General features: G+C 43.0%; 1 protein-coding gene across 1 annotated transcript in view; it reads left to right on the forward strand.

Moving 5' to 3' along the window:
* The first annotated feature begins 10,324 nt into the window (after nt 1–10,324).
* Nucleotides 10,325–25,002, forward strand: part of SLC9A2 (solute carrier family 9 member A2) — a 32,844-nt gene continuing 18,166 nt past the window's right edge. The window contains exons 1-3 of the mRNA XM_072853355.1: nt 10,325–10,607; nt 16,198–16,661; nt 22,220–22,470. Of these exons, the coding sequence (XP_072709456.1) occupies nt 10,325–10,607; nt 16,198–16,661; nt 22,220–22,470 (998 nt within the window). The remainder of the gene's footprint in view (nt 10,608–16,197; nt 16,662–22,219; nt 22,471–25,002) is intronic.

The raw sequence follows: 25,002 nt of genomic DNA on the forward strand, positions 1-25,002 counted from the left end.
TTTTGCTACCATTACAGGACTGGCACCAACATGCTGGTCTAGCTGAGATGAGAACCAAACTGCTTATGTGACAAACTTACTTCACCACAAGTCAAGCAGAGGTTGATTGCACAGGACAGATATGGAGCTTCTGCTCCTCTCCTCAGAACTGGCATTGTTATTTTCCTGGCATTTTCCAAGGTACCTGCAAATGGAGAAGGGGATTTATTTATCTCTGTGTATCAAGAGATGATAACCCCTTTTGCCAATTCTGTTAGATATTTTGCTAATTCCATTTTTTGGCAATACATTCCCTCCTCAGCAGGTATAGATGGAGTGTCACGCAGGAGGAGTTCAAAAAAATACTGGCACTTAATGACTATGAATGTAATTGCTCCACCTTTTTTTTCTGTGATGTAGTGTTCCAAGAAAGACTGTTGCACAAGAAAGCAATCAGAGGCAGGATAAAATACAAGGAAATTGATATAATCTTCTCAGTAAAGTAATGCTACCCTGTCATGGCTTCTGTGAGTAGATTTGTTTGTTGTAGGCATTGGAAGGCACTTCACCATTCCTCCGCACTTTCCTGCCATACTTATTAAAATGATTTTCTTGAGGTTTTTTTGTTTGTTTGTTGTTTTTTTTTCCCTGTGCAGCCTTTTCTCAGATTAAAAGTTATGCTCACATTTTGATCCCCATATGTAATTGTGGGATCAAATCCTACTGCTTTTTTTTATAACTTGTAAATGCTTGGGATTAAGTTGGGAACTCTAACATTTAAGTATCTATGCCTAGCTGAAACAATTTAAAAATACAGGAGCAGATTCCAGTTGCAATATCTGCATTCATGAAGAAAGGGAAAAATAATTTAAAATGTAGGACTGTTGATCAGAGCTAATTACATGGACGATATATAAAATATAAATAAGATTATACACATATATGTGTGTGTGTGTGTTTATGTGTAAATGCATAGATATAGATATTAAATATCTATATCTATATACAAAAGGAAAAGAGGCTGGCTGTTAGACCATGCAGAAGCAGTAAATTTCTTCTCTACTGAACTATTAGTATTACAGTATAATCAAACCCAGAATATAGGTAGATACAGAGAGTATGGGAGTCAAAGTGATACTGATGATCACCAAAGGAGTGTGACCACTGAAAAGGCTCATCAGATCTTTCCAGTGGTATAAGTTATGTATATCTTGCATTTAAAAAGTTTATCAAATGCCCTTTAAAGTTAACTGAAGTCATTTCACTGAGACCAAGAAAATTTGCCATCTTCCTTATGATGCCAGTGTGTCTGGTTTGTTTCTATAGCAGCCAGCAACCATTAGTTTGTTAACAAAAGCTTCCACGCATCTGGAAGTTTTCCAATGAAGTGTCCACATTTTTCATTCCTGAAAGGTCCTGTATCCATCTTCCCAACTTAAAATGCCATTAAAATTCTTTGAAAAGTTTTATAATATTACTAATTAATCCTATTACTTTTCATTTTTTATTTGGAAAACTCTGATAATGAAAATATTGTACTTTTTTCTTTACACGCTTTTGGAAGGTTAAATGAAGCATGCGGTTCAACCATATAATCTCTGAGATCAAGAGAAAGCTCTTTAACTCTCACAGCCTCACTGACTATATTCTCCCAAACACACTTTATCCTTATGCAGCAATGGGGAGGGTGGACTTTCCCATGATATTTGTTCTTAAATGAATGAATGATTCTCATTAATTTCTCTACCTGATTGTTCTGTGCTAACTTTCCCAAGGACAGTATTAGGTGACCTTCAGGTGAGGAAGGTTTATTTTTACACATGACTTTGGAACAACAATGAACTGGACTGATTTTTATTGAAAACAAGCCATATATAACACTCTGTGTAAAATTTAAAGCCAAACTTCCACCAAGTCAAGTGGAAAACCTATGTTCACACCAGCTGTCTACTGGTCATAAAGCCAAGCAGCCGAGATCAGCAGTTAAAGATTCTGCAAGGGTTTATTAACCTTCTGCAATGAAAATATGGTGACATAAGAGATGCAAGCAATGGCTAATTAACTTCACTGAGTAGGCTACATAAAGAGAATTAAGAAATAAAGAAAATTGGGGAGAGATAAGCAAAACATAAGCCACTGAAAAGAAGTAAGAGTTCATCAACTCCTGCAACGTGTATTTCTGAACCCTAACAGAAGGTTATACATAGTGTATAGAAAATATCACCTCCTCTAGGTTTCTTCTTTTTCTGGATAACATATGCTCACTAAACCCCTCTATACACAGTGTTAGTATACGGGCAGTTAATTCTTTGGCTGACCACTGCAACAATTCACAAACTAATTTTTAGTGCAACCCAAACTGCAAAACGCCTTCTTTGTATTGGGGCTGCTTCTGCTTCAGCTGTCAGGAAGACTTCCCTGGCTTCAGTGGGGTACGTATAGCATCATGCAAGACAGAGAGTCAGCTTTGAGGACTGTGGAGGATCTAAGGTAGCTTTTTCTGCCATTGCTAAAGGATGGTTCCTCTTGGCTCAGTGATGACTAGTGCTGGTCAGCCCTGACTGAGCAAGCACAGGGTGCACGTATTCATATTTTGCAGGTGGGTTCTTGGTGTAAAGGGGAGAGACAAGAGGGTGTCAGAAACAAAGGGGCAGGTGAGAAAGGGGCCATGGGATGAACAGCTCCCTATACTACCCACATACGCATAGCAATTCCAGCTACTGGTTATAAACTGACCTGCATCACTGACTACAGGATGATGTTCTGTAAGGCACACCAGTAGACATTTCTAGACCCCTCCTGAAGAGTCCTCTTAGAAAAGCCCTTATCAAGGGCCTAAATCTAACCTGCTATGCCTATACAAACCAGCTTGTGTCAGTTAAAGGGGAAGCAGATTTTCGGCTGTGCTTATGAGCTGAGTGCAAGCACAGAGAAGAAAGCTCCTGGGCCAGAGGAACTGGTCAAGGTAGGACAGTCTGAGAATCAGGTGAGAGCTGATTTGATTCAAAACAGAGCACAGCCTGGACACATTTTTTGCTTGCTTCAGAACTGCTTGAAAAAGACTGTAACATTTTTAAATGAAATTTTCTTCAGGAAAGAAACCCCACCCCCTCAGCATTTTTGAAAGCAACATTTATTCAACATGCTTGTGCCATTAATCTACTGATGAAGAGCGAGTAGGAAATGTAGCTTAGCAGAAGGCATCCCAGGACTCTAGGACTGGGTCAGCCTTTACCTTGCCCTTTGCAAACAGAGGTTATGCCTCTATGCTTTAAAGGTTGCCAGAGTTGTAAATATAGGCTATAGCACTAAAGGAATCGCTTCAGTGACCAACTCCAACACTTGAACTCATAGGAAAGCATTTAAAAATATGTTTATAAACCTATCAAACTATGCTTTCAAAGGAAAAATTCTTATTGACAGTTATGATGCCATTGTAAGGCTGAAACTGGAGGCATTCTTTCAGTCATTAACTTTTTTTCCCCAAAAAGTTAAACATTTAAATTAGTATTTCTGTATTCATGGCAGCGACAGGTGCTAGGCTTGAGAACAGTGGCTACTTTTGACAGCCAGTGTGGGGACACAGCCTCAGAAATCATTCAACGACTAAGTGTCCTGGTGCAGTGAGCTAAAGAGAGAATTTACAGTTTAAACATTAAACATGTTGCTTAGCTATTAAACTACTAGATTGTTCTAATCCTTAAGAGATGGAGACCAGTCTGTCATCTTTGGTTCTGGGTTTCCAGTAACTGTGCCCAACAATGTCATTTTCCAGTGATATCCAGATCACTTGGAACACAAGTAATGAAAGAAAGGAAAAACAGCACAAGACCCCTCTGGGCAGCTCCTCTCGATTTTGCCTGTCTTATGAACAGAAGAAGTGCACTTTACTTTCAAGTAACGGCAAAAATTAACTTCATGGGTTATTAGCCTTCCTGGGTCATAAGTGTCCCTCTGGAGCTAGAAACATCACTTAGCCCTCCTGCAGTGGCTGACAGCGGGTCCCTTTTTTGTTCTTTGGGATGATATTTAATGCTGATGCCCTGCAGCACTGCAAAAACCTCTACGTTATTTGCTATGAGGCACAAAATTATCTCCCAGAGCTTTCTGGCTGAACCTGCTAGAGATACTTACTCATGGTGAGCAGAAGTGCCTGAGTACACACCATCCAGCTGGGGAAGGCCTTAGGAGAAGTGTTCAGGAGAGTGTTCACATGGGTGCAATTACTCTGATACCCAGATTAGCTCCGGCTCTGGGGAGGCGGTTGCCCATAATCCGCAGAAGCAGCAGCACGTTGCTCCCTCGGGGCTTCACGCTGGAATAACTGTGACCGGTGCTGCGGTGTGGCAGCCTCTGCCTGCAGCCCCAGGGGACCCCAAAAAAGCAGAATTTATCACTCTGAATTCAGTGCTGGCTATCTCCACTCTGCGTCATGAACTCATGCTCAGCTTCACTGCTGCTCCATTCATGAGGCTGCTTTTGAAGATGAAAAAAATAACTATGCTCCTTCCTTTATGCTCCACACCTGTAGTCGTGTAGGCTGCTACTCCTGCCACTGGAAAATTAGGCGTGTGCTGGTACCTTTGCCCTTTCTCAACGCTTTCCGATTTAAAAACCAAGTTGTGCAGATACAACAGTTAACATCCTAAGGGCCTTAAAATGGCTTACCAAAGTTCAGACCTGCACAAGTAAATTGCTGCCATTAAAGTGCCCATATTAAGAAGGTATAATGCCTCTGGTAGACCTGGTTTATGGGGACAGTTGCTAAGCAGCCCTGGAAAAGGTTGTGGAAAAACACATCCTCAATGGACTATTGATTTCATATAATAAATCACTCGATAGCTGAGATATTCTTTCACTAATTAATGGATTTAGAGACAGAGTTACCTGGTCAAGGCCCTGATCACATAGGCCTCATAAAAAGAGTCTAATGCCTAATGGAAGAGAGATTTTGAGAAATGTTTGTTAACATAATACATGCAGGTGAGCGATCAGCTCCTCCCCCAAAGAAAACAACTCTCAGTCAAGCATGTTTGCATTTTATAACCCTTAAATCTCCACTAAACCTATTTCTAAACAAGTAAAAGAGACCTGTGTCACCTCTTTGGTGTCTGTTCTCCCTTAATTCTTTGAACATCCCGGTGACATGTACCACAGGCACAGGTTTTCCCTGCATGACTGTGATTCCCATGCAGCTGCAGATGTAAAGAACCACCTTTTTACCTGACATAACCTCAAAACTTCCTTTTTGTTCTAATGGAAATACTATTTTTAAGAAATTTATTTTAGTAACACACTGATGTGTTTCAGCAAGATGGTCTGTGTTTAAGTCCCCTGTACAATACTTTTGAGGAAAATTGGAGAAAATCTTTCTGTTTGATTTAGAGAAGTGGCTAGGAAGAAGGGTGAAATTTATACTTTTCTTCTGAACCAGGAACACAGATTTTACAATACTGCTATCTGGACTGTGTCAGGAAAAATTTAAGAAGTATGCAACCTAAAAGCTCCTCTGCACAGAGTTAATTTCCACCCAAATAAAATCTCAGCAGTAGAATATAACTTTTTTTTTTTAATCTGCTGAAAATGTGTGTCAAACTAAAACAGCAATGAAAATTACAGACAAATATTTATTAATATATTTATTATTTTTCCCCCAACCATTCTGATTTTTTGATCATATTTACTAGAGAACACCTATGATATTGCTCATAGGAGATCCAGTTATTGAAATAGTCACAGTAACATTTTCCTGAAATGCTTCCTTGACATCAAAGAGAGGTCAGAAAATTAAGTATGAAAATATGACCTCATGATTTTTAGGGAATCCCTAAAAATTGAGCTAAATTTATGATACAGTGAAAATTCTTGTTTGTTCAAATCAGCATATTTTTTTTCATTGTGAAAGTGGAGTTTTGATAATACCAATGAAGATAGACCTTTTCCTATTATATAAAGCTGGATTAATATTAATGGATGACATACAACCCTGTAACTAAAAGCCATGCCTACAATGAAAAAGTCCAAACGCCTACTAAAGCAAAAGTAAAACTAAACTGTCATAATACCTCACCTGAACTCTTGCAAAGCTGCATGGTGTGACTACCAATGCCTCTTTCCCAAACAGCATGCTGAGAGTAGCCTGAGCAGTTCCTTGCTCTGGTAGTAATTTCCAGTAGTAATCAATAAATGGATTAAAAGGTAAACAAACTGAATTATGCGAGTTACCATCTTGATGTATAAAATAGCATGCACTTTGTCACATGAAATGCTGTTAGCACTGTATCTGGTAAAACAGACAATGCCTGTGAGCAGAATTAAAGAGATGAAAGTACGCTCGGGTGCAGATGGCACGGCACAGCATGGGCAATGAGGCATTGGTGGGGGCATTGCAGGAAGGTCCTCTGTGGATCAGTTGCAATCAGGCAAGTGCGGCGTACGTGCTTTCTGTTTGTGCTGTCGTTGAAATGGTGCAGAGTGACCCGACAGAAGATTGTTCTGAAGTGGGAGCAGATGCATTGAGCTGTCAGGGGCAGAGCCATGACGAGACACTGTGGCGCCAGGGACACACCTTCACATCTCCTCTATTGCTCTCTCCTGCTGAGGGAACCCCCTCCCTCCCCCCCCCCCCGGGCAGCCTTGAGACTCGGGAATATTTTTCTCCATACAGCGATGTCCCCGGCCATGCCTTCAGGAGGAGCTGCTTATTGTGCAGGTACCGGCAGGGCTGGGCGCAGTGCAAGCGGTGGTGGAGGGGAGTGAAGCTGTTGCTGCTGTCCCGTACAGCCTGGGTGAAGCAGAGATGATGGGAATATCGTACCCCACTCTGCTCTCTCAGGCAAATCTCTGCCTGGACTGCAAGACCTTCCACCAGTGGTGAAACCCTTCAGCATCTATGGGACCAGCTGCACAGGGCTGGTGGCAAGGAAAAGCAGCACGTGCTGCAAATACCGACAAAAACTCCACAAGACCTTCAGCACCTTATACTTACTGAGCTTCACTGCATCTATTTCAACAAGCTCCAAAGTCAAATACGGTCCACTTCCCTCCTGTATCGTGCTATCCCCATAAAGGCAATTCCCATCCAAATGTTGGATATTCTCATTTTACAATCCATCCATAAGATAGATTATTTTAGTGTAACAATAGACAGTATCAACTCTAGTAATTACTCTTCACTTCAGTTTTCTTCGCTTTCCCATTTTTTTGGGGTCTGTGTCAATGTATTATTTCCCGTTTTATTACTGGCATGTAATTCACCAGCCTCAGGATTAATGACGTCTTCCCTCATTTTATTTTTCTTCCCATTTACCAACTTCTCATTTTTATAGTATTAAAAAAAAAAAAATTAGCCTAGTACGCAGACCCACAGCACTGTCAGAGCTAGAAGGAGTACTGTTGTGTGTGCCCTTTTGTTTTTGGAGAGGAGGAAAGTAAGAGGACAAATAATGGCAAATATGTGTATGGTGCCCTGGGGAAGGGTCCATATTCCTGTGTCTGGGAGAAACTTGGTGACTGTAAAGGCATGAGCTGGGTGCCAAGCCATCGCTCTGTCTCTGCCAGTCTGCAGCAGCCAGGCTCTGTCATCCTTCACTGCCTGTAATAAAAAGGGCAGCAATGAAGGACATTTTCCATGAGAAGGGACCTTCCTCCAGTTTTGTACACCTCAGCACTTTCCCACCCAAAGCCTTCCTTCCCCTCTTGTTGCAAACGGAAAATCCTCAGCCAGCCATTCACAATTTCCAAGTGCTGGTCTGGTGGCTGGCGAGCCTGCAGGGCCATCGGATGGTGGTCCAGTTCCCTGCTCTACAGCATATTTCTGTCACGACTCTTGAATGGGGATACGAGTCCCAGCATAGAGGAGGATTATGCAGTGATACTAGAGAAAAGCGTCAATGGGACAGTATATAAATAACTATACTTTGAATAGCCTTGGCCAGCTTGCTCTTGACAATGCTTTTTCATTGACATTATTGAAGATAATTCTCAGTGCAGTGCAATATCCTGAAGGCAGAGGTCAGATAATCAGAGAGGATCGGGAACGCTGCTCTTAGGAGAGCAGGTATTGACACTTTCATAATCATATTTTTCAGAAAGGCTTTCTTTGTCTGCAGGGGAGGTCATAAAGTAAGACATGCAAGTACAATTACAGATCTTATGATTTTAGACTGAATTAAATTTATGATTTACAGCCTGATTTGCATGTGAGAGATAATCGTATCTCCTTCACCTGAGGGTTAGACGTCTCCTCTTATGGATGGTCTTCTGACAGGGACCAGGAGATTCAAGAATGAAAGAACGTTTTCCTTTTTTTTTTTTTTTTTTTGCATGTAAAGGAAATGTCCTCAGAATTGGCAATATTTATGTGTTTCTCTTATTTCAGAGAATCTAATATAACAAATAAAAAGACCTATGAAGATATCACATGCAGCTAGAGGGTTAGATGGTGTATACACTGGTTAGGTATTCAAGCCTGTTGTCCTGGCTGACTTCTAGATAAAATAAAGAAAAACCTTTTATTAGTGTCATGGGTTTAAATTTATCATTAAAACTGTAGGCTTACTGCCCTGTTTTCAGGTTGCAGGGGTAAATGACAGCTACAGATGCTCAGCTAATTGATTCCAACCTTTAACTCCCTACAGAAATGGTAGCCACGGGTTACTTTTTGCCATTTAGGGAAAAAAAAAAGAGCTCTTACTACCTGCTTTAGTTTTATTTGAAGTCAAGAAAGACATGCTTTGCTATAAAGGCACGCAGAACAGTGTGCTATAAAGATTTTATGAGTTTGAGCTTTGGAATACTGTCTTACTCACAAGTGGTGAAGTCATGAGCAAATCGTGGCTGAGATTCCATTCTTTCAGAAATACAGAAAGCCGGTGCTCAGCAGTAGCTGATGATCGTCCCTGAGTATCTGATGAATAGCGGCCCTGCTGAAGTTCATGGCAAATTCCCAATGCCTTCAGGAGCAGGATTTTGCCAATCACATGTTCAATACTGGCAACACACACTCACACACACATACACACATGCGTAAATATACTATTAGTTATATATTTATATACACAGATATGAGAATATATGTATGAACACTCATATGTTTATACAGTGTGTTCTTTTAACTCTCTGGATTAACAGAATGTAAATCTCTTAATTAACAGGAACGGAATTGTGCCTATCACGTGTTTGATGGGGGCAACATACAGAGAATATATAGTCGTACACTATATATTATCTATTAAATATATTATATAATATACTGTATACGATATATTTATATGTCCTATATTATACAATATATAGTATATAATACATATTATATAGCATGTACGTACATATATATGAAAGTACATACATGTATGTATGCAGAGTGTGTTCTTTCATCTCTCTAAATTAACAGAATTTCCCTCTTAATTAGCAGGAACAGAATGCTGTCTTTCATATGTTTGGTAGAAGCACCTTTCCCGTATGTGGTAATGGCAACATATTTATGTACCTATACACGCATACATATGTACATACGTATACAAAACCTACTTTTTAAAAGTATATCTACATAGACTCATCTGTATGTGTATACCTACACGTTCGGATGTATGTATATACCTATACATACACAGGTAATCTCTATACACATGTATCTAAATTACTTCTACATATACATACACACATACATAGGTAGCCTCTATACGCATATACCTAAAAGATATCTTTAGGTATCTGTATATAGAGGCTACCTAAGTATGTGTGTATGTATGTGTACATACAGGCGTGTACGTATCCACACAGAGTGTGCGAACTCTCGGAATTAGTCTGTACAAATACATACACGTATGCGCATTTATATGAGCGCACACGAACCTCTTCGGAAGTAAGCGAGAGCCACAAGAACACACTCCGGCTCTGCCCCTGCCTCTGCGGGCCCGCTCCTTTCAGGACGGACGGGGGGCAGGAGGCGGTGCCCGGTGCTGAACCCCCTTCCCCGCCGGAGCCCCGCCGGCCGCCGGCAGGCTGGCCCGCACCCAGCCCGAGCACCTGGCGGCGGCTGGGCTGCGGCCCCCGCCCGGGCGCTCCGCGGCGTCTGCCAGCGGCCGGCCGGGCCCGGGGGCGGCGGGGGCGGCGGCCGGCCGCGGCGGGGCCAGCCCGCGGCTTTGCCCCGCGGGGGCGGCCCGGGGGCGGCCCGGGGGCAGCGGGGCGCCGCGGCCGGCCGGCGGCGCCGGGCCGGGACGCGCCCAGTCACCGGGGAGGAGGCGGAGCCGCGGCGGCGGCAGGTGCCCGCGGCGGCGGGATGGTGGCGGCGGCCGGCGCGGGGCCGTAGGGTAGCGGCGCGCCGGGCCGGGGCGGGGACGCCATGGGCAGCCGCGGCGGCCCCCCGCGCCCCGCCGCGCCTCTGCTGCCGGTGCTGCTGCTGGTGCCGGTGCTGGCGGTGCTGGCGGCCGTGGCGGCGGAGGCGCGGGCCACCTCGGAGAGCCAGCCGCCCGGCGCCTCGGCGATGGGCACCGGCACCCCGCCGAGCCCCAGCGGCACCGCCTTCGAGGAGACGCGGCTCCACGTCTTCACCCTGGACTACCCCCACGTGCAAATCCCCTTCGAGATCACCCTCTGGATCCTGCTGGCCTCCCTCGCCAAGATCGGTGAGCGGGGCCGTCGGGCGACCCTCCCTCCCTCTGCCCTCCCGGGCCGCCCGTCCCCCGGGGCCGCCCGTCCCCCGGGGCCGCCGCGGGCAGCCGGGCTGGGGCCGTCCGCGCCCGGCGGCGGGGGAGCGCGGGTGCGGGAGCGGCCGGCGGCTGATGCTCCTTCGCGGGGCGGGATGCCCGGGCGTGATGTGGCTGGCAGAAGACGGGGTTTCCTGGGCTGGGAAAGGTGCGGAGGAGAAAAGCGATTACCTCCAGCCCGCTGCAGCGGCGCGTAAACCCCGGGCTGCGAGGGCTGTAAGACCCAGGGTTCACCCAGTGCGCGACTGGCGCTTCCTCGATCGCCCTACTGGCATTGGAGCACTCTCTTCTTTTTCTTAAAATAACGCCGGGTATAATGGCAGTTTCAGAACAGAACAACGGATCGATGGAAAGCAAATATTTATGAGGGGAGAGTAAGCTGCCTCATTGTACTTTCCCACCATTCACTTATGTCCCGAGAAAGACGAAAAAGACAGCACTGAATGAGCGAGAAAGGCCACCTCTTCCCTCATGTGGAAAATATTTGTATTGCATAGTTTCACTGTGTTTTGTGCAGCTTTTATATAATGTCTTTAATTAGCTTTCTATGTCCCAAACAGAAGAATGAGTACACGATCATAATCTCAAGAATGTCAGGTAAAGGTGCACGAGAGAGCGATTTACAAATCAGTAAATCTCTACAAATTATGGACTTCGTATCTTCTTACCTAGAAGATAATCTTAACGTAAGGAATAAAGCCGTGGGAACAAAAAAAAAAAGGTTTACTCATATTCCAGTTGTTTGATTCAGAGCTCTGATTTTGCAGCGCAGATTTCCATAAAAAACTATGATCATACTCATTCTCATAAAATGCTTTGACAAAACTTAAAACTTTGACTTCTGCTTGTGACATTTAATAGCCTGTGTCACATTCCGGTTAGTGATCAGGTAATTAAGATTCTGCAAAACCAAAAAGTTGTACTCACTTCCTGCCATGGCTAGCATTGTAGCTGGGGGCCTGATCCTCTTCCCAAGCAACTTGCTATGGCTTCATTACTTCCTGCAGAAATACTGTACGTCGCATCCATTAAGGATGCCTGTATCTTGATGCATGTATCTTAATGCATTAAAGATGCATGCTTAGTCCTGAGTATGTATTTAGGTATTTGCAGAATCAGGACAGAGTTCAAATGTGATACACTCAAGTATATCATTAACTGTAATAGCCAGAAAATACAGAGTTTGGTAAAGAACTTATCTCAGCCAGTTGAGTATTGTAAAATTGCTCTGGCTTCTGAGTTCAGATACAGCAAGAAGTCTTGAATAAGCTAAGACTAGTGAAACAGTTTCTGTTTTATTAAAGGTTACAGGGAAGCCATTTGAAACATGTAAACACACGTATATACACAATAATATGTAATTTCTGTAGGACTGTACATTCTGACTGTCGTGATATTTTGCTAGTGCATACGCATCTAAAAAGTAAAAAAAAAGTGACTAATTTTCCAAGCTGACTGCAGTACAGTAAACAAGCAAACAGCGTAGATGAGGAAAAATGCATATAATTTTTAAACCCCTTCAGTTAGACCAAATGAAAGTTCGCGTGGCTAATCTAGGGCATTACCTCTGCTGTTCTAAGTGTGCGTGCGCTCAGCAACGAGGGCTGGATCCAGGAGAGGCCCTAGGTGTGGCAGTGCTCAGCTCCACCACACCTATGCAGGTGCCCTGACTCTGGGACTGGAATTAGGAACATCCAGTTCTTGCTCCTGGAGCTCCGTCTGTGCTTCCTTATCCAGCGAGTGCATCAGATAAACCTTCCCAGGACAGACTCCCATCGCTCCTAAGTCACATTCCCACAGCGTAAATTTTTCACTTGCTTGTGCCTTCTTTCATACTGAAGGTAGCCCAGATGGCAGAGTTCTCTAATCACTGCGATACAGACATGTCAGCTCTGCCACGTCCTACTGTGTTACTGAGAGTGGGCCATGTGTCTCCGTTCGAAGCGATGGAGAGGGGTTTTCCAGCCCGTCTCACTGCCTGTAGCCCCGAGAGCGGCCCCGTGAGAGAGGAGGCTCTCCGGTGCATTCCCCTCCCCAGTATTTCCTGCTGGGCAGCACAGGCATCTCACCCCTGTCACACCAGGCAGCGTGAAATCCTCCTCGAGACTCACGCACTGCCCAGGAAACTTCGGTGCTTAATCTGGCATCACAAATTCCTTTCTGGGGCTAGTCGCTGAATGCTTACGCTTGGCACTGCCGAGTAGCAAACCTTTATGAACGGAGCCCTAAGTTCTTTTCAGCTGCAAGGAGCTCAGAAGATAGGGTCGGATTTAATAACAGCTCTCACAGTGTGTGAAGGATCCTGAAGAAAACTCTATTGCTTATCGCCCGACTGGAGCCTTTTTGAACAAATGTGTTTTTGCAGTAGTCCAGTTGCACTGGAGCTGAAATGTTCCAGCATTTGCTAATTTTTATAGGGGATTTACCTGAAAGGTTTCTCAGATCCTGGCTGTGATCGTGTGATTGTAGACTAGGTTTAGAGAGCGCAAATGAGACAGCATGAGAAAGGAAAACCTGAAGTTGTCAAGCAGAACTTGAACATTTTGACAAGGTACATTTTCACGAAGACGTTAGAAACCTGGTGCTTTTTATTCCAGCGTAGAAGAATATGCCTTGAACGGCATTGTTATTTTCTGGCTAGCTCTACTTATTTATTATCTTGTGTGGTGATACCATATAGGAGGTATGTTACTAACATGCCGATGGACTCCATGAGTATATTAGGTGGGACCCAGTGCACCTGAAGTATGCTGCAGTCTCTAGGCAGTAAGACTAGTCTACTTACCTCCCAGTTTTGCTTAAATCTTATGCTACTAAACCTTCAAAATATTGCCTAACTCATCCAGATTCCCATTACTCCTACGTTTAATCACAAATGCACGATTAGAAGTGCTCCTTCTGGGAACTGAGCTGATATCCTTCCAACACTTGTCTCCTGAAAAAAAGGTTTAAGCTGTTCAGAGGGCCCTTGGAAAACTCACGTATAATCAGAAGTACACATCTCAGTGGCATTTCCAGCATCAGAGTGCACTGGATTTCACCCAAGAAGTAGGAAACCAGGACTCTAAGGACTTTTGCCTTGAAGAATACTGAACTTGCACTTTAGGCAAGTGTCTTAATGGCCCAATGGCCTGAGGGTAAACATCTCCTGTGCTGTTGAAGTTGGGTGACTGCATAGTCAGGAGCCCAAGAACAGGGTCAGAGGGGGAGAAAGTAGCTGTGATCCTGGGTTCAGCATAACAGTCTGAGTATTCATGTACTGCAGGGGATCTGCTCCCAGGGCGCTCCTGACCATGTGGCTGTGGATTCTTCAGAGCAGGGAAGATGTTCCTCATCCTGCAGGGCACCTGCACCTGAATTGATGTGCACTGGATCCTAAATGCTAGCTCTCTGCCCTTAAATGGGGAACCACCACCTCTCCCTGATCACCTTTGAATGTCTTTCATGGAGGCAGGCAGTCTTTTAGGAGTTTTGATGCTGTTTACATGGATAAAAAGCACATTTAACTTTAGTGGGAGCCTTTCCGTTACCTTTAAGGATGAGTTGAGTCCCAAAAGCTCTGAGAGGGTATGAACTTTCCAAAGAGTGATTTGTAAAGAAGAAAAGAAAAAGATTTTTATTTTTATATTCACAATAGACATTTTGTTGCTATTGCATTACAACTGGCTGGAATGTTTTTTGTTTTCATTAAAAGCTGCATTTACAGATATTCCCTCCTCTTCAATTTTTGTTGAGAAAATGATTTAAGATACTTTTGAAGGGCTTAAAAACCCTTTTCTTCTAGCAAAGTCTACTTACTCAGGGGAAACTTCAATCACTGTATTGGAAATTTTGGCGTCCTGCCACTGCAGAAACTAAGACAAACCATAAAATGTTTATGTGGAAGTGGCTGAAAGGTGAAGAGTGAAGTCTCCAACCGCAAATTCTTGTGTTTCCAGGGTCATTACCTGTTCTGCCAATATAGGATATTGGTGATTCCGGTTTTGAATAATGACAGTGAATTTGGCAGTCCTTCTAATGAGTCACATAGGCTGTGTTTCTAAATATTAAAAAGCAGTCTGTATTCATCCAGAAAGGAAAAAAAATGCAGCTTGAGCTGCTTACTTTAAAAAATAGCTTTAATAGTTATAGAATATGTACGTAAAAATCTGTAGGTTAAAACAGTTTTCCCCTTGGTCCTTCTTAACCATTTATTTTTCCTACTTATAAGTTCGGGCTTTCTTTTACCTGGAAAAAATTTATAATGAAAGGAGAATTAACAAAGTAGGTGTTACAAGATACAGAAGCCTGAAATTGGGAAACTGGATGTGAACTATACCAAGCTTACACCAGTTTAACTGTTTCGACTACAGGTGTGATTTTTACTGAAATAGTTTTACTGAAATAGACGCCCGTTATTACCACACCCAGTGTTTCCGTGCAGCTCTCATTTAAAATAATTTAAATGCTTTTTAGTTAGGCAGGAATTGTGGGATCTTGTGGGTGTGGATAGTTTTCTATATAATTACGTGGGCCAAATATAGATAAGGAGGAGCCTGGAAAAGATTGGCATCGCCAGGACCTGGAATGTGACCTTGGTGCATAAGGTTGATCGTTCCATTAGATTGGCCAGAGTAAGTTCCTTCAAAACTTTTCCCATTCATTACCAAAATCATCCTTAAAACAGTCAAGTTATGCAAGTAATGGGAATCTTTAAATCAAAACTGCATGGCTTGGAGAGTTTTAGTAGGCTAAGGAACATCCAACCATTAATTCCTCATTCAGACCCTTTTTTTATTCATTTTTTCAGTACTTTGCACAGATCTTTACGAGACACTCCCAACACTACCGCAATTCATATGATACAGAAGAACGAGCATAATAATACAGGCTACAACTTACTGTCACTTTATGGAAAACACGTTGGTTATTGTGAAATTAATTTGGAGGCTCCGCTAAAATGGAATAGTAATACGTCTGTAAATGCTTCCTCATGGTGGCTGAGGAAGTGACCGTGGGTGCCTGGTGCAGGTCACATGTGCTAGTTCCCCTCCCTAGCTTTGAGACTCTAAAAGACTTCTAAAAATGAAATGAATGTACTCCTTAAACTCCTTTGTGAAGCTGTGCATGGAGGAAGGGGTGGTTAGTATGACTTTTTTTTCTCTATCTAGATGTAATTTGCCCTAGAAAAGTGTTTGCATTGTGTTTCTGGAGGATTCCACGTTACAAAAATCCCCACACATTCACAAACAGAACCCTTGCACACAGTCGCTCCAGCCAGCCTAGCTATTAACTGGAACATCTAGCTATTAAATTGACTCTCCACCAATTCAACTGAATTAACTACCCTAGCTGACAAATTTGTCTTGACCTGTTATGGTGGTCGAGTTCAGTCTTTGCAACGAAAATGAAATAGCCCTGCAATTGCTGTTTGTTTACTATAGAAACTAAGATAACAGAATCCAGAATAATCTTTTGGATTCTGTACAAATAACCATTTTACTTTCCTTTGTTTGAATTTCCTCTGAAGGCTTTCATCTCTATCACAAGTTGCCCTCAATAGTACCTGAAAGTTGTCTCCTCATTCTGGTTGGATTGCTTCTTGGTGGGATTATTTTTGGAGCAGAGGAGAAGTCCCCACCTGTAATGAACAGTGATGTTTTTTTCTTGTATCTTTTACCACCCATTGTACTCGACGCTGGATATTTTATGCCAACTCGCCTTTTCTTTGAGAACTTTGGTACCATATTCTGGTATGCCGTGGTGGGCACGCTCTGGAACGCCATCGGCATTGGAATTTCACTTTACGGAATTTGCCAGATCAGTGCATTTGGTTTGACTGATATCACATTGCTGCAGAATTTGCTCTTTGGCAGCCTCATTTCAGCTGTGGATCCTGTGGCGGTGTTAGCCGTTTTTGAAAATATTCATGTCAATGAGCAGCTTTACATCCTGGTGTTTGGAGAGTCTTTGCTGAATGATGCTATAACTGTGGTAAGTTACTTGACAAATGATTAGTTGATAAAATTGATAAATGATTGTTTGCATGCCGCTCATTATATCTCTTTGTATCTGGTTATTACAGTTTGCTAATAGGTGGAAGTCAAGGAGTGCTGATGCATTTATGTAATTCTCTAAACTGTAGTTTTAGAAACTACGGTAGTCTTACTACACCAGTGTCACGTGTAATGGTAGCATATTTGCTCAAGGGATTTTACTACCTGATCTCTTTAGTTTCTGTGTCTTTGAATTCTATTACTTCTGTAAACTGCAACTGGAGGTTTTCCTCATCTGCAGAAATGTCGTTGGACAGGAGGGGGAAAAGGGCCAATGTGGGGTGTCCCAGCATGTTCCCAGGGAGAGAATGGGCAAATCGTTGAGATGGCACAGGACCCGGTTGATGCTCATCTTTTGCATGTGCCCATCCAGTTGGGACTGCCCTGAGACTGCCAATACATTTCTCCCAGGCTACAGATGAGATCCCAGGCTACAGATGAGATAGGACAGCCATCTGGAGGCAGTAATTTCTAATCATTAACTAGCTGCACGGGGTTTGTGGTGCTGACCTGAGGACAGCAATCTGCAAATTCCATTAACACCCCCAATGCCCCTTGTTTGTAGCTGATGACACCATGTCTGGGACATTACTCCCATTTATCCATGCCTTACTTGAAATCCTGCCTGTGCCAACTATGTCCTGGCACGCTTTCTGGTTTGTGAGACATGGAGGTCCAGTTTTTCATATGCCAGAAGGATCAGAAAGATTCATGAATTGGGTCTGCACCTTCCCTGTTTCTGTCACTGGCTTCTTATTCCTGTCCCATTCTAGGCACAATTGTCCTTTGGTTTTCTCCTTTTCTAGGACTTTGCTTCACCTGCTTAACACATGTATATCTCATCATTTAATCTGAGCCTTCGTACTGATCATTTCTTGTGTGTCTGTGGGAGTACTGTTTTTTTTTTTTCCACTTACGCTTCATGCTTTACCTGATTCTGTTGCTATCCAGCCAGCTGAATTGCATCCTCTCTTATGGGCTTGCCTTAAAGTCTAGCTTTTCTCATTAGCTTACAGCTGAAACTGTCTGCCATTACTAAACTGGTACTTAAGCCAGTCCTGAAAATAAGTGGGTGTAAATACTGAGTTTCAAAAGGCTTAGCAGTTCAGCCATGGCTGTGTCTGTCTCTATTCACTCTTAATGGCCACTCATGCAGTGGAATTCTTTTCATACAAGTTTTTCTGGGGGAAAAAGGTCTGGTTTTATGTTAATGTAAAGCTATTTTTTTGTTGGATTTTTCCAACCAAAATCACTTTTTCCAATCACAAAATCAATCACCTTTCCGTTGGAGCAGCAGTTAATCCAGCAAGATTTGCTAGGAAAACACTGCATCCTGATGACAGAAGTATTCATGCGTGCCATTGCCCAATGGCAAATTACTCTAAACCACCATTTTTATAGGTGCTGGCATGGCAATTTAATAACCGTGATGCATGGCTTTCCTGTAGGCATCATTATTGCCTTCTTTGGAGGTAGTCCTTTCTCACGGCATGCCTGCCCAGATGCCCTAACACAGGGGGAGATACTCTGAGGAGTCTGCGGGGCCAGCCCAGCATACACACTGGCCATACATCTATTCATGAGGGAGTGAAAGGAATTTAAGAGTACATTCAGTCTTACTTCCCAGCTATTGCTTAAAGGTAGCACTTGGCAGGAGATAAGTGGTTTCCACATGCTAAGCATTGGTCTGCTGACGGTTCCTTGTTATGATTTTGCACACCTGCAGTCGTGTGATTGTACTTAAAACGTGACCCAGGCCGCCACACGGATCCCCCATGGGGTGCCCGTAGAGGACCTCACCTCCCCTGCCCACAGCAGTGCTGCCGGACCAGTCCTCGCTGTGGTGCTGCCAGGGTTACGCCGCTATCCACTCAAAGGAGATGATGTTTTGTAAATACTATCTCTTCCTCTGCCCTTGTTGTGTTACCGGCAGAGCTGATAAAACCAGCTAGCAGGCAGAGCTCAGACCCTTCCAGCTTTCGCCTGCTGGAGCCCTTGAGTCCCACCTGCCCTGGCAGGTGCCTCCGGTGGGCTGTGGGGACGAAGCAGGAGGGGAGTTGGCCGTCCACCGAAGCTGCCTAATTCCTATGGCCACTGCAGTTTCAAAAAACCCAGGGGCTACACAGATGGGTAGTGCAGAATGACATGGCTTTAGGAAACATGCTTTCTAAATACTTTAAGCCCTTCTTCCTGCTATCCCACTTGCACTGTCTGGCTGCTCCTAATAAAGCTTTTATTAGGATAGCAGTGTCATTATGCTTTCCCTTTTCAGAAAATGTGCTACCACACCTTCATTTTAGATACAAAGCGAGGTGGGCTTTCTCAGGAATCTCAGCTCTGCTGCGTTTCTCAGATGGTCTTTCATGCCTGATGGTTTTAATGATATGCCTGTGCATTTGGATGATCCCTTTCCTCCACTGATGGAATTTTGGAGCTTGGATTTGGCTAAGGACAATGTTTGCCAGTTGGCTTCTTGTTCAGAGTTGGTCCTTTATGAAAAGAGTGGGTTGGTGATAAATAGCACAGTGATACTAAATGGCAAGATCACAGCTGAAGCTGAGTGTTAGCAGTTCAAATTCCAATTCTGGGCTTAAAATCACAAAGAAGGAGCCAGTGTCATTACAATAATATTATTCCCATGTTAGAAAACATTACAGCAGTGCTCTGTATTCCGCCTCTACTGAAAACATTACTTTAGAGTGCTTTAAAGTAATTTCAGAATTAAAAACTAATAACTGACGAAAATAAGCAATTAGTGTCTAGAAAGAGCAGAGATACTCTGAGACAAGATTAAAAAGAGATTGGTGACTAATATTCCTTGGTGTAACCTTCAGTGAGTTCAGCTGAAGGATGCAAATCTTGAACTTGAAAAAAACCCCGTTCTCATACCAAATGCATTAAAAATGTGACCCGAGTTGATGTTAACTCACCTGAAAGCTTAGAGAGAGCTGTAAAACTGAACTGCTGTAGAGTAAAAGGGAAGTTAACCTGATTTTGATCTCATTTACAGCAGTGTAAATAAAGCACAATAGGAACAAGATTAAAATCATGTTCATGACATTCCGTAGTCCTAGCTGCTGCTTCTACCATGGTGTTCTGGTTTTGATCCGAGGTACGAAGGAGAACATAGCTTTTCTTCTTTCAAATAACTTAACGGCAACAGACTTGAGATTTATGGGGATATCTGTATGTGGAAACAACAGGCTTCATTCTGTCTGCAGGGTGAATACTTTGCTGTGAGGATGAGGTGATGTTATGGAGAGGCTATTGCTTGAGTAGGTCAAAATTATATGCTTCTTTACAAGCAGCTCGCAGTGGCCTTACTTTGGAGACTTGCCTTGTGTATATTTATATAGTTACTTTTTAAAATATAAAAAAGGCTGTTTAAAACTCCAATTGAAGAAAATAATCATCTTCCCTAATACATACCAAGGGAGTATTCTGCCAGGTCAAATTCTGTAGATGTCTTAAAGAGTCTTAAAGAATAACACAGGTCTGGGGTAGTCCCAAGTTTCAACAGGTGACTCAGGGAAACTCCTGTCCTTGCAAACAGCAAGTATCGACAGTATTTTTTCTTCAGTCCGTGATTCATGGAGACTCCTGGGAGTCTGTGGACTGAGAGGTCCTTGTAAAGTGACCAACAAAGGCACACCTGTTGTCAGTAGGCTTAATTCTGGTATACTTCTCTTCATGCAAATCCATAAGGTCCACAAATCAAAACAAGTTGAAAACCACTGGAGACTGTGACATTACTTTCCTGTCCTGCACAGGACATAGTAACAAGGAACAGGGCAAAAAAGCTGGGAATCTGCCTCAGAGCAACAAGATGAAGGGGTTTGTCCAGGTGAGAAAGGATGGTTCTCCCAGGTGGACTCATCCTGAGAGCATCATTCTTATCAAATAAATAGTTCATGCTCCTGCTCTTGCCCAGTTTTTCGCTTTGTAATGGAAATTGGAAATTACTGGTGACCATGCTAATTTTGATTTAACCTTCTTTTTTCATGCTTGCTCTGGAATATATTTTTTCTTTTCTTTTTCAGTTCTTTCCTTTCACTTAGCCCGAAGGACCCATAATAGACCATGTCTTTGCATTAGTCTATAGTGAGAACTTTTACTTCTGCAAGACCTGTCAAATTTTGGCCACGAAGAGCTGTACAACTTACTTTCTGTCATGTGAGAGAGAACAAGACCGCGAACATGACAAATCCCTCCCAGTCGCTATTCAAACACCTACATTGTTGGCACAATGCAAGTGCTGATGAAACATTGTTCTCTCAAACAGCATTTCTGATAGAGAAACCTGTTTGGTTTACTAAGAAGTCCAGAAAGAAAGCAGAGGTTTAACTCCTGCAGACTTTCCAAGATGACTAGTCAGGTGTTTATTATGGCCAAGGTGGCTTAGCCTGTGAACCGACTTTCCACTTCTGGCTTAGATCCTTTTTGTGATAGGAGTAGGTCCCTATGACCAAGCTTAGATCTGTACAAGGGGGCTATGTAGCCATCACAGTATTGCATGGCTGGGAGCATAGATCCATCACAGTATCGCATGTCTGGGAGCATAGATGCAGCACCAGGCAATGCTTAAATCTCCCAAGTAAGTCTGCAAATGGGGAGGCCTTTTAAGGTTTCTTTAAGAGTAACTGATTCCATTGCTGTCTGTTTTGTAGTAACTAAAATACTGGATATTAGAGAAATGTGACGTTTACATCATTCTGTTTCCTGTGTAAAACAAAAAGGCTCTCTGGCTAAGAAAATGTGATAATCCCATGGACCCAGTTTGTTTTGGAGGATGGTTATAAACTCTTCGAAAATGAAACTGAGCAAATACATGGTAACAGGTCTTTTAATGGGAATTAAATCCCAATCTCCAGGAATTATCTAAAGTTTGAGATGTCTTTAAACCATTGGATTCTTAATGGTAATATATCAGAGAAAGAGCACTCCATGGATGCCATGTTTCTTGTACTCCTTGGGGTGGTCACTGTCCATCCCCTTTCCCCCCCCACCCCATGCCAGATGGATCTATGGTCTAATTCAGTACTGCAGCTCTCGGTGTCTTATGTAGCTCAAACACATCGGAAAAAACCCTGATTTTTCACTGATTATGAAACTGTATTTTTTCCTTGTCCTTTTTTATTTCTTTGATTCTGGGGAAAATCTGAAATGGCTATTTATGGGAAAATTATAAGCTCTGCAAATAAATTAATTTAAAGAAAGATTAGATAGATCTATGCTCCTGGCCTGCAGAATGGCATGGGCTAAGAAACCTGTCCCATTTGCAAAAATGGGATTAATGATATTTACTCTTCTTTCTATATCTCCCTGATATTTATGGACGTCAAGTAATATGCCAGGGGTAAACAACAGCATATCTCAAAAGTGAGTTCAAGGTAGATAGAGAAATTCAAAGTTCAACATTAAAGCAGAGGAACATAATGACACAAAGGGAAATATAGAAGAGTTCAGAAACATAACGTGCTTTCTTTTTCCTCATAGGTCCTGTACAATTTGTTCAAGTCTTTCTGCCAGATGCGCACAATTAAGGTTATTGACATATTCGCTGGGATTGCTAACTTCTTTATAGTGGGGATCGGTGGAGTATTGATTGGAATCCTTTTGGGATTTGTAGCAGCCTTTACCACCCGTTTCACCCATAAAATCCGAGTGATTGAGCCACTCTTTGTCTTCCTGTACAGTTACTTGTCATACATAACAGCTGAAATGTTTCATCTCTCGGGCATCATGGCGTAAGTACCCCAAACTTCAGTAATAATAGCACCCAAGTAAGAATGCCAAAGGAAATTGCAGAGAGGACCAGGTTTTGCAGACTTTGCCATATGGCATCGTTCCACCATGCATGGCAGTGATGCTGGCTTGAGGATTTCCGGCCTCTCCCCTCCCGCTTCCATCCCATTCTCTCAGCTTGCCACCACACCAGCTGTGTCACTAAAACTGTTCATGGCATCACACCGTAAACCATATCTTTGAAATGTTCCAAGTTAAAAATAATCCCTTGTATTTTCAGTGGGGTTATTTTTAACTCGGATCAGTTTGGTGACCTGTGTCCTCTTGTGACCCCACAACTAGTCATAAGGGCATGGCTGAAGGGTGGCCCACAGTGATGTGGGGGCAGCGGTGGCCGGGAGGGAGTGGGAGTGGTAGCTGGGAACTTCATGAACTGGCTTCACTTCCGATGCCAATATATTGTGAAACTACGTCTTACACTTTGTCATGTGAGCAGCCAGTAAGTACCATTCGATGAAGACAGCGTATATATCATTAAGGCAAACTCCTGCTGGATTACAAGCACAGTAAGGATTGGGTGAATGTAAAATTTGCAGAATCTAGTCCTATGGTGATATAACCCTTTAGTTTACTATCTTGATACGTGTGCCTTTGTGTTACAATGCTCCCTGTATACATCATTATGTATAAAACAATAATATTCTTGCTACTTCCAACAGATAAAAATATTTTCACTCCTGGTTTTTCCCTCCTGGGCTTCAGTAAAGAGAGAGCACAGCCTCTGGCTTGATGCTGTTTATACTGTAACAACCTCAACTTTAGAAAGAGCCTTTATGACATTTGATACACTTAAATGGTTTGCTCTGGTTCCAAGTAATATTTTTAAAGGCCAACCTTCTTTAATGACTTTGTATTGTTCTAGTGGCAAATATGAGTCATTCAGGCATTAGGAGCATAGCTTTTTATGAAAGCTCAGATGTTACTTCTGAGTATCACTAATACTTGATAATACCTCATCTGGTGATTGTCTTTTAGGAAAGTGAAGATAGGTTTGATACATAGTCATGTCAGTATAACGTTTTCTGGGGCTGGGAAGCAATTTACATGGAAACTTACAGCTGATGATTTCAGTAGTATAAAAATAGAAATATACCATGAAACGGGAGGGGTTAGTACTTTAATGTAAGTAAAGAGCTAAAGATTGCATGGGTTTCTTTCTCTGATAGGAGCCTAAGTAAAGTAACATATGCACCCACTTTGACCGAGTTCATAAATGTGCCATCTCTTTCCCTAGCTTCTATTCATAGCATTTGTGTGGTTTCTAGTTTCCTCCACTTCTTAAGTCAAATGTCCTTGACATCCTATGATCAAATACTTAAAGGGCTTCTAAACCAAAAACGTGTGGCTAAACTGTACATGGAAAAAATTGTGGCAGTGTGCATGAAAATACTGATTTGGACATGCTGCATCCAGGATACAACAGAAAGGGCACGGCGGGTCAGCGGACCCACCGCATGCCAGTGCCTGCAACCAGCAAACCAGTGCTTCCCATGGCACTCACAACCTATTCCTTCGCATTTGTAACAGTGGCCCGAATGGGAGCAAAACAGAAGAGGAAACACAAAGTATTTTTTCCCTCCAACAGCGCAACAGAAAATAAGTTATCTTTAAAATGTCCTGTATGTTTTTTGACTCTAAATGTATTTTGTAATAGCTAAGAGAGCCGGATACATCAGTAACGCCCAGGCGGAGCAGGAAGGGCTCTCTGCAGCTACGTAGTGTCTTCGCTGTCGTGGGACGGCAAGCGTGCCCCCTCCCAGCAGTGCTGCTGAAGGTCTTGGAGCTCCGGTGATCTCCGCATCCCTTTGGAGAAAATCTACCCTGTGCTTTTCCCATGTTGTTGGACTTTGAACTGCAGAGAGTATTTTGCTCTGTGTCACAGTGCAACATGCACCGGTATTGAGTTCCCTGTCGTTTTCTGCAGCGAATGACTCATGGCAGGATTGCTTGGGTCTGACTTCCAAGTTAGCCTCCTTTGAGCATGTAGTTGGACCAAATGACCTTGGAGTGCCCCTTACAACGTGGATTGTTTATTCATTATATGCTTCTGTGGCCATTTATAGTTCTACCTATAGGGGATAACTGTCTGATCTCCCTTTTTTCACCCATATCCATGCGAGTCTGTTTGTTACAGTATTGATTCCCACTTCCTTCATAACGAGGTTTGTAAAGATGCTCAGTGAGACCTTGTAGTTACATGTTGTACCATACTTTAGGTGGAGGACATGAGCAGGAATGTACAGTGTAACCAAATAAGTAAGATACATACACAGAGTGCCTCATTTCTGTGCAAGTAGGAATTCACTGGCAGAGGAATAGAGGGGAATGAAAGGTGCTTGTCCCTCTTCTGATGTCTGCGTACTCGTTCTGGGGACAGACGATTCTTGGAGCACCTGTGTATAAGCCCTGCACTGGGTTACCCAGCTGAAATAGCGAAGGGACTGAGCCATGTCCCTGTGAGCTGCAGTGAGAAA

Source organism: Ciconia boyciana, chromosome 1 (genome assembly GCF_034638445.1).
Source record: "Ciconia boyciana chromosome 1, ASM3463844v1, whole genome shotgun sequence".
NCBI classification, from domain to species: domain Eukaryota; kingdom Metazoa; phylum Chordata; class Aves; order Ciconiiformes; family Ciconiidae; genus Ciconia; species Ciconia boyciana.